The 9,991-nt window shown below is 69.4% G+C and overlaps 1 protein-coding gene across 1 annotated transcript; it reads right to left on the reverse strand.

Annotated features, from left to right (window-relative positions):
- Nucleotides 1–361: 361 nt before the first annotated feature.
- Nucleotides 362–9,374, reverse strand: TBX21 (T-box transcription factor 21; the record flags this gene model as incomplete). The annotated part of the gene is made up of 6 exons (XM_082331671.1): nucleotides 362–1,098; nucleotides 1,186–1,247; nucleotides 1,837–1,995; nucleotides 2,070–2,191; nucleotides 2,286–2,440; nucleotides 8,902–9,374. The coding sequence occupies 6 exons, from the start codon at nucleotides 9,372–9,374 to the stop codon at nucleotides 453–455; spliced, it is 1,617 nt and encodes a 538-aa protein (XP_082187797.1). The 3' UTR covers nucleotides 362–452.
- Between the last annotated feature and the right edge of the window lie 617 nt (nucleotides 9,375–9,991).

The following is a 9,991-nucleotide window of genomic DNA, read 5'->3' on the forward strand; positions in this document are numbered from 1 at the left end:
CCAGCCCAGGGCACCTGGGTCCCCCCAGCGAGGGGGGAGCAAGTGTCCCTTAGGCTCCCCGGTGCCTCAGTTTCCCTCCCGCCTGCCCGCAGAGGAGAGCAAAGAGCCGTGCCCCGCAGTGTCCCCTTTATTGCAAGATATGCTGCTTTCCCTGGCCCCACGCCAGGCACGCGTGGGCTCAATAAATACCTCAGCATTCCCCCCCCCCCCCCATTAAAAACCACAGACAACAAAAAAAAAACCACCACCCCCCCATATCCCCTCCCCGCTTGCCCCCGCGGCCCCACCGGGGTGGCACCGGGGGCTGATTGTCTGGCTGCAGCCCCCCCGCTCCGCTCAAGTCTTCCCGGGATATGGGTGTTAAATAGCGGGGGGACGCACAAGACCCCTTGCACCCATCTCCTGTGGCCTTGGGGTACCCGGGGGAGGTGTCTGAGCCCCCCCAGTGCGGCTCAGTTGCCGTAGAAGCCATAGTAGCCACTGTCGGCACCCGGGTCCTTGTCGTAGAGGTCTCCGTTGCGGGGTGGTGGGGAGCTCTCGGCGCTGGAGGGGTACGGGGACACCCGCCGCCGCTTGCACTCGTACAGCCCCGAGTCCGAGGAGTCACCCGAGGTGGTGGCGGGGGGCTCGGGGGGCCAGCCCTCCGCTTCCTTCCCCTTCTCCCGGGGCTCCCGGTACCAGCCCAGAGCCCCGGGGCTGCCCTTGGGCCCGTACTGCCCGGGGCTCCAGCCCCCCGCTGCCCCGAACCCCCCCGGCCCCTCGGGGTAGTAGGGCAGGGGGGGGTGATGGGTGGGCGGCAGGGTGAAGGGCTTCACCCCGTAGGGCACCAGCTTGCCCCCCCCGTACCCCGCTTCGTAGCCGCCGTACTCCAGCGCCCCGGCGGCGGGCGGCTGCTGGGGGGTGAAGTACCAGCGCGGGGGGTCCTTGGGGGGCAGGGGCAGCGGAGCCCCCCGCTCCCCACCGAAGAAGCGCCCCGAGGGCAGCGGGTACTGCTCGGGCAGGAAGGGTGGGAAGCAGGGAGCTGGCAGGAGCTGCTGGCAGCCGGGACCCTCCGGCGGAGACGGGGTGAGGCGGTCGCCCTCCGAGGCCGTGTACATCCTGGGGGGCACAGGGTGGGAATGGGAGGGATGCCCCCCTGCCAGCTGGGAATGGGGGGAGTGGTGGGAGGGCGGGGGGGACACTCACGAGTCAAAGTTGTCCCGGAAGCCTTTGGCGAAGGGGTTGTGGTCGATCTTCAGCTGGGTGATCTGGGGGGGACACAGAGCTGGGGGGGCTGGGGCTGCTGCCAGCCTGCCCCCCCCCCCCCCCCCCGGCATGTCCCCCCTATCCCTTTTCCCTCGAGCAGCCCCCGCCCCACCAGAGTCCCCCGTCTGTCCCAGGATGCCCACCCCAGCACCCGTGGGTGGGCTAGGCTGTGCTGGGGGGGCACTGGGGTGATTGCTGGGATGCTGGGGGGGCACTGCAGGGTACTGAGGGGATGCAGGGGGTACTGGGGGGGGGTACTGGGATGCTGAAGGGATTCAGGGGGAGGTACTGGGATGCGGGGGGCTACCAGGGGTTGCGGAGATGCTGTGGACAGGGGTGTTGGCAGAGGGGGGAGCCTGGGGTGGGTGCCACTGGGGTTTCCGTGATGCTGGGGACCTTAGAGGGTGCTGGGGGGGGGTTACTGGGGCTGCTCTGGGGGGTTGCTGTGATGCTGGGATGATACTGGGGTGTATCAGTGGTTTCTGTGGCCCTGGGAGGATGCTGAGGGAGCTGCTGGGCTTCCTGTGCTGCTGGGGGGCTGTTTGGGGGGGTACCCCCATGCTGGGGACTGGGGGGCGGTCTCGTACTCACGTCGGCGTTCTGGTAGGCTGTGACAGCGATGAACTGGGTCTCGGGGAAGGCGAAGGTGTGGGTGTGCGGGGAGGGGTATGCATCCTCGCCCTCGCCCTCCTTCACCTCCGTTACGTGTAGCCGGGGCTGGTACTTGTGCAGCGACTGCAGTACGATCATCTGGGGGGGCAGCGGGCGGTCAGGGGGGGCACGCGGGGACCCGGCACAGCCCTGCATGGCGGCGGGACCCTTACCTGGCCCACGTTGTTGGATGCGCCCTTGTTGTTGGTGAGCTTCAGCTTCCCGAAGGAGACCTCCTGCCGCATCCAGTGGGCACCCGTGTTGGGCGAGTCGGGGTGCAGGTAGAGGCGGTTCCCTGGGGAGGGGGCAGCAGGGATGGGGTTACCCCCTGCCCGGCACTGCGAGGAAGAGGAGGATGAGGAAGGGGATGGGGGGGGGGGGGCCCATACCTGGCATGTTGCCTTCGGCTTTGCCGCACTGCACCCACTTGCCGCCCTGGTAGCGCCAGTGATGCTGGTCCACCAGCACCACGTCCACGCAGACGCTGTAGTGGGCCACGGGGTTGAGCCCTGAGAGGCTGAAGCTGAGGAACGGGAACATGCGCCTGGAGAGGGGACATAGGCGCAGACATCGTCACCCCCCGGCTCAGCCCCCGGCGCAAGGGGCTGCACGGGGAGGGGGCAGCTCTGCCTTGCAGAGTGGTGATGGGGAAACTGAGGCAGCATGCTGCCCCGTCCCCCCCGCACCCGGCTGGGTGCCCACGAAGAGCTGACTGACCCTGGCAGCTGGGGGATGCTCTCGGGGCCGATCCCCCCCTCCCCGGTATCTTCCTCCCCCTCCCCGAGCACCTTCCGGATCGGAAACCAACACCGCTGCTATTTCGGGCTGGGCGCCAGCCTGCGCCAAGGGCAGGAAGGGGACGGGACGGGACGGCTGGGGGGGACCCTGCGGCCTGGGGGCTGCAGCTGCCACCCCCCCCGTGGGGCTGCACCCTGCTGTCCCCCCACACCTGGGGGGGGGACCCCAAATCCCAGCCCTGGGGTGGGAGAGCTCACACCCCTCCCTCCAAGTTCAGTCCTTCCTTTCCATCACCAGCCCCAGTAGCCCCAGTTGCCAGCCTGGGTTTGCAACGGGGCCTCGAGCCGTGGCCGGGGTCGCTGGTTCAGCCCCCCCGCCCGGCAGAGCTTGGCTCTTCAACCATGGCATTTTGGCACCTGCTGGAGTTTTGGTGGACGAAGCTGGAAGCCAGCACCAGCACCACCAGCAGCCCCGGCCCTGCCACCCCGTTAGTGTCACCCGTGTTAACAAGCCATCACCGGCGGGGAGCAGGATGGAGCCCCCCCACAGACCAACATGGGGGACATGGAGGGCCCTCAGCCCTCCTCCCAGCTTTGCCTGGCTGAGAGACACATGGGGCGATGGGGGAATTCATCCTGACCCCCCTGGGGAAAGAGGGCTGGGGGGCTGCAGCCCCGCACACCCCCGGCCCCCTCCGTCTCGCCTCTCCTCTTCCTCCCTCCCTTGGGCTGTGCCGCTTCCCGTCTGCCGGCACCCGGTGGGCGAGGGCGGGGGGCGGCGAGGGGCTGCGTTCGCCCCCGCCCCGCATTTCCTCGAAGCACTGGCGTTTCTCATAAAGCCGGTGCCGGGGCTTCTCCGAAAGGGCCCCGGAAAGCCTCGCCTGGCCAAGGGGTCCCGCCTGGGGCTGGGGGCTTCCGCCTCCCCCTGTGCCAGAAGGGAACCCAGGTGTCTGGGCCGGGTTTGGGCAGGGAGGGTGGGCTGCTCCCCAGAGCCGACCTCAGCCCGGCCATCATCCCAGCAGGAGCGAGGGACGGAGCCGGCAGCGGGGCTGCCCACCAGCAGGACTCACCCCTGGCACGGGGCTGGTGGGGCACTTTGCCTCCCCGCCAGCATGGGAAGGGGATGCCCTGCCTGCCCTGCCTGCCCTGCCTGCTCCTGGCCACCCCAGCCCCCAGCGCACCCCACCAGCCTCAAGGCAGAGACCTGTGAGCTCATGACAGGGACGGTGCGATGCACCAAGGGGGCCGCTGCACCAGGGAGCCCAGCCGAGCCCCCCAGGCCACCGTCCTGCCCCTGCGTGCCAGCTGGCGGGGCCAGAAGGGCCAAAACATGGGCGAGGAGCAAAGCGAGGGGCTGGGGCCGGGAGCACACCCAGCTCCGGGTGCCAGGGCAGGAGCAGGGGGGATCGGCCATGGCCCTGGCAGGAAGCGCGGCTCGGGCAGTGCTGCAGCACCGGGGAAGGGGCACGCAAAGAGCGGTGGAAAGAGCGTGCACAGCCCATGCCGGGTGCTGCTGACTCAAAATTGCCCTTGCGAGAGAGAGGGGAAAAGAAAAAGAAAGCGGCGCTCGTGGCGAGGAGCTGCGCACGTGCTCCCCGGGGCCGGGATGGACGGTGGTCCTGAGCATCCCGCGTACCCCAGTGTCCGGCGGAGCCCTCGCAGCCCCTGTCCTGCCACTTGTGTGCCAAAATCGGGTGGCCCCCTGGGCTCACATCTCTGGAGCGAGCGAGACGCGGCTGTGTCAAGGGAAGGTGGTTCCTGCCACCGATAAAAATTACAGCCACATCAAAGGGCAGCAGAGAGGGGCTGTGCTGCCTCCGAGCCCCTGTCGAGCTCTCACAGGGCGCTGCCTCGCCACCGTCACGCTCCGGGTGCCAAAGTCCTCTCCGGCACCGGCTCCGGGCACACCAGCGAGCAGGGGTGATGGCTGGCCCCAGGGCAAGCAGCCAGGCTGGGTGTTGCACCAGCCCCAAGCTGCTGCAAGTAGCAGGGAGGAAGAAACCAGCCTTTTTCTGGTTTTTTTTGCACCTTGCTTGCTCCGACACCACCAGTTCCCCGGCTCCCCGAGCGTCGCGCTGCCGGCGGAGCAAAGAGAGAGAGTTACAGCTCAAACGCTGCCGTGGTGCAAACCGCAGGGCTCGGCCGGGGCACGGGAGGGTGGGGGTAAGACCCGAAACCATGCACGCCTCGCGTTTATTTTTAAATCCCTGGAGCTCGAGCTCCGGGGGCTGCTGCTCGGGCAGGACTTGGTTCCCCTGGGTTTGGCCCCTGCGGTTTGGGAGATGCCGTGGTGGGGTGCAGGATGCCCTGGCCAGCTCACCCCCCCCCCCGTGCACCCCAAAAGCTGGTGGGCACCTCTGGTTTCCCCCCCTTTGCACTCTTGTTTCTGGGGCTCTGGAAGGGGCTCCCGGCTCTCAGGCTGCCCTGAGGTTTGTCCCTGCATGAACCCCTCAGCTCGGGGGGTTGGAGGGGGGAATGGGGCATGTGGCCATGGGGCAGGGGAGCCAGGGGACATGGGGAGCTGGGGGCACACCGGCACATCCAGGGGACATGGGTGTCAAGAGGATGCTAGGTGACATGGGACCTTGAGGACACTGGGGACACGGAGCAGGGATGGAGGGTCCAGGACAAACCCAGGTGGAAGGGGAATCTGGGGACCAGCCACCTGCAAACCTGCCCAGGGCCAGGAGCGCAACCCCCCCCCCCCCCGGCCAGTGGTGGCCCCCCTGCCCAGCCCTGCCTGCACCCCGGCAGCGCACCGGGGGGGCTGCCGGCTTCCTGAGCCGCCTCCTCTCCCAATGGCAACCCAGCGCGCCCCAACCCAAGCAGCCGCAAGAACCACGGCCGCGTGGGAGATCGGCGCAGCCCCCGCCGCGCGCCACCTGCCCCCCGCCCCCACCGCCTGGCTGCATGGCACAGCTGTACGGCACAGCTGCTCGGCATGGCACGGTGACATGGCATGGCTGCACGGCAACGCGTGGCACGGCGGCATGGCGCTGCATGGCTGCATTGCACGGCTGCATGGTTGCACGGCTGCTCGGCGTGGCACGGTGACATGGCGTGGCTGCGCGGTGCTGCATGGCTGCATTGCACCGCATGGCATAGGTGCATGGCACAGCTACATGGCTGCATGGCACGGCATGGCACGGCTACGCCACCGCCTCCAGCCCCGCAGAGCTGCCAGCCGGGCACCGGGTCCCCCCAGCCCAGCCTGCACGGGAACAGCGGCTGCCGGCCTAGGCAAACCATCCCCAAGTCCCCCCGAAAACGCAAAGCCAGACCTTGCGTTCCCCCAAATGCATGGCCACCCCCGGCACCCCTCAAACCAAAGCCAACCCTCATGTTTGCCAAACGCAAACCCAGCCCTTGTGTCCCCAAAGCTGCCCCCCGCGTCTCCCCCAAAGACAACGCCCGTCCCTGTGTCCGCCAAGCGCAAAGCCATCCCCAGCGTCCTCTCCAAAGGCAATGCCGTCCCTCGCGTCTCCAAACGCAAAGACAGCCCCTGCGCCCCCAAACGCAGCACCGAGCCCCCCCCAAATGCAAATCCAGCCCCTGTGTCCCCCCAAAAGGCAAAGCCAGTCCTGGCTTCACAGCAGAAACCCGTGGCAGGAATTCCCCGGGCCCTTTGCCGCCGGGGTGATGGCGAGTCCTTGGGGGTTTCCGCAGAAATCCTGCCCTGGCTGAGCCCCGAGAGCCGTGGGGTGCGGAGGAGGGATGGGGACCTGCGTGGGAAACTGTCAGGAAATTATTTTTGCCGGGGACGAGTGGGCGCGGGATGGCGTGGGATGGCACGGGATGGCGTGGGATGGCACAGGACGGTGTGTCGGAGCCGGGGCAGAGGGGCAGGAGACGTCAGGGAAGGTGCCAGCGGGGATAAATCCCAGCACCCAACCAGGTTTACCCTGGTGCCGCTGTCTCCCGCCCGGCCTCAGCTCCTCTTCGTGGGGACGCGGGGAGCTGCACCCCAGGGACACCGGCGTAGACGGACAAGCGCAGCCCAGTGAGACGGGGCGCCTGCACCGCCCCAGAGCCCCCCAGCCCGGTGGGTGCCTGCCTTAGGGCACACGTCCCCCTCGAGCCCCGACTTTGGGGTTTTTCCTGTGCCTCAGCAGCGCTGCAGCCCAGCCCCGCACACAGATTTTTGCAAAAGCAGCTCGGGGTTGGGGGGAAACGGATGTTTTGTGGCTCTGAGTTTGACGTCTCCCCAGGTTGGGTTTGCCTCAGCCCCCCCCAGCACACAGCACATCCCCCCCGGACCCCAGCCCCTCTGCAGAGCTGTTGGGTGGGATGGAGCTGGAAAAAGAGCCCCAAAACGGCCTGGTTTCAGGTTGGGAGCCGGCAGCAGAGGCCAGACATGGAGCGGGGTAGAGGGGATGGGATCTCTGGGGGTACACCAGTTTCCAGACCCTCAGCACCAGATCCTGAGCCACCCTGACACAGCGGGGATGGGCACTGCCCCAGCACCCACCACAACAGCTGGGGAAAGAGAGGAGGAAAGCAGCGGGGCGAATTTCAGCAGGTTCCTGTGGGACCTGAATGATGGTAGGCGCGAAACAACCATTTGGGGGGCCCGACGTCCCTGCCACCCCCTTGGCCGATGCTGGGGACACGTCACCCCATCCGTGACGATGCCGGTTTGCTGCCGAGCGGCCCCGAGCCCAGCGGGGGGAAGCAGGCCTGGGAACGGCTGTGGTAAACCAAGCGGCCCTAACGTGTTTAGACTTCCAACACATTAAGCAGGTTGGTCTCAGCATCAAAGTGACACCGCCTATCTCGGCCGAGGGAGGGAAGGGGAGAGGGCGCGGAGCATCGCTGCCGGCAGCCTCTGCGCCCAGCCCCGGCGTTGGGCAGAGAGGGAACCCCTGGGCGGAGGTATGGCGGGGGGGTCACTGCAGCAGGAGGAGCTGGGGGGTCTCTGCCAGCTGCCCCACACGCAGCGGGTGTGCGCTGCCCTGCCTCCCCCTTGCCGCGGGTTTTTGGGAGCCACAGCATAGCCCCTGAGCCTGATCCGGAGGGGGCTGAGCCCCGTGCCCGGCCCCACCACGCTCACACCCCCCTCCTTGCCCCAGCACGATCCCACTGAGACCTCCCAAACTGCAGCCCGGGGCCGAAGGAGGGGCTCAGGGTGGGCACCAGCACTGGGGCTCCCCTTGCTCCACGTCAGGGCGACCCCCCGGCCCCCCAGGGCCCGCATCGCACCCGGCCCCCTCCCGACCCCGCAAGCAGGGGTGCTGGCAGAGGTGGGGTGGACTTCAGCCCCCCGCATACCCCCCAACCCTGCCCCAGCCCCAGGAACCCGCAGCCTGTGAACAGCCCAGGCGGGAGGCAGCACGGAGGGGACAGCAGATGCCCGGCTGCGGTGTCACCAACGGCTGTTTTGGCACCCAGGATGTTGCCGAAATGCTCCCCCTTCCCCAGGCACATGGGGGGCACCCGGCTTCCGCCTGCCCCACGGAGCAGGGTGGGGGATTTCCATCCCGGAGGGAGGACAGCACGTAGAGGGGGTGTCACCCACCCACCCACCCACTGTGCTCGTGGGGTGGCTGGGGCCGCTGGCACCCTCCCGGGCCCCGGCAGCCACCGGGCTCTCACTACTTGTTGCAGCGCTGAGCTCTGGATCTGGCCCGTGGGTCGAGGCCGGATAAACGCTGCCTCCAGGCCTCCGGCACCGGCACCATCTCTGCGAGCTTCCTGGCACAACAAACCCTGCCCGGACACGGGAGGTCCGGACCCCCCTCTCCCACCCCGACATGAGTGGGGACACCCCCAGACCCCCTTCTCCTTCCAACAAGCCTCAACTCCCCTAGAAAACGAGAGCGGGGGGGGGGGGGGTGTCTGGTCCGCTTCACTCCCCAACTTTTTCCCTTTGCCCACAGAGAAAGACATCACCCCCAAACCCACAGGGACGGGGATCCCCTCTTGCACACACCCCCCCCCTCGCGCGGGCAGACGGGGACCCCCAGCCCCACAAACACCCCCCCACAGCTCCAGCCCTTCGGGGAGCCAAGGTGGGAACCTCCAGCCCCTCACCGTGCCGGCCGCCCCCGGCCCACCCCGCAGCCCCCCGGCCTGTCCCGCACCCCTCTCTGCCTCCCCGCTGCCTGCATGCCCACCCCAGCATCCCTGCCTGTATCCCTGCCCACACCGGACCCCCACCCTCTCCTCTCCGATGCCCGTGCGGGTCCCGGTGCCGCTGCCGGTCTCCGTCCCGGTGCCCCCCCGGTCCCCCACGCCGTCCCCCCCGGTACCCCCCGATCCCCCGGCTCACCTGCCCTGCTTGGTGATGATCATCTCGGTCTGGTGCTTGTGGAACTTGGCCCAGAGCTGGTAGTTGTTGAGCATCACCTGCACCTTACCGGCCGCCCGGTACCCGGGCAGGGCGCAGAGCGGCCCGGCGCGGGGGCACAGCGGGGCGGCCCCGGGGGCGTAAGCGCCCTCCGCGCCCGCGTACAGCTCCGCACCCGCGTAACCCTCCACCGCGTAACCCTCCACCGGGGCGGCGGCGGGAGGCGGCGGTGCCCGGTAAGCCGGGCACGGGCCCAGGAACCGAGTGCCGAAGCCTCCGGGAGCACCGTAGGGCAACGGGGGGGCTCCCGGCTCCGGTCCCCCCCCATCACCGTAGTAGGCGGCGGCGGCGGCGGCGTCCCGGGGGCCCGGTGGCTCCTTGGCGAAGCTGGGGGTGCCGCTGAGCATGGGGGCGGCGGGGCGGGGGGCTCCGGTGCCCGGCTCCAGCGCGCCCATGGACGGGCGGGGGGCACCGGCCCCGCTCAGCCGCTCATGGGGTCCCCGCCGGCGGCCCCGGGACCGGGAACCGGGCGCGTTTCAACGATGCCCGCTTCGCCGGCTTCCCGCCGCCCCCTCCATGCCCGGTGGCCCCGGGCGGGGGGCGAGCCGGGGCGGCCCGGGGAAAGCCAAGGGGGGGGGGGGGGGGGGGCAAAAAAACAAACCCGGAAAAAAAAAAAAAAAGCCCAACACCGGGAAAGCCCCCAAAAGTGCCGTCGGGGGGGGGGGGGGGGGGGGGGCCGCCCTGCCCCGCTGCTGCCGGTACCGCTGCCGGTGCCCTCACGCGCTCCACCTGCCCATCCCCGTGGCCCCGCGCCTCTTATCCAAAGAAGCGGCTCCGCACCGGTCGCTCCGCCCCCGCCCCCCCCCGGAGGCGGCCCCCCCGGGGGCGGGGGGCGGGCAGGGGGCGGGCCGTGGGGCGGGACACGCGGGGAGCGCGACACGCGAGGAAGGGCGCTGGGGAGGGCAGGGGACACGGAGCGGGGGGACGGGGGGAGTGGGGGGGTGGGAGGGGATGGGGGGACAGCGGCAGGGGTGGGGACACGGGAGGGGACAGGGACGCTGGGGGGGGACAC

The sequence above is a fragment of the Platalea leucorodia genome (genome assembly GCF_965183815.1).
Source record: "Platalea leucorodia genome assembly, chromosome: 22".
In the NCBI taxonomy this organism is placed as follows: domain Eukaryota; kingdom Metazoa; phylum Chordata; class Aves; order Pelecaniformes; family Threskiornithidae; genus Platalea; species Platalea leucorodia.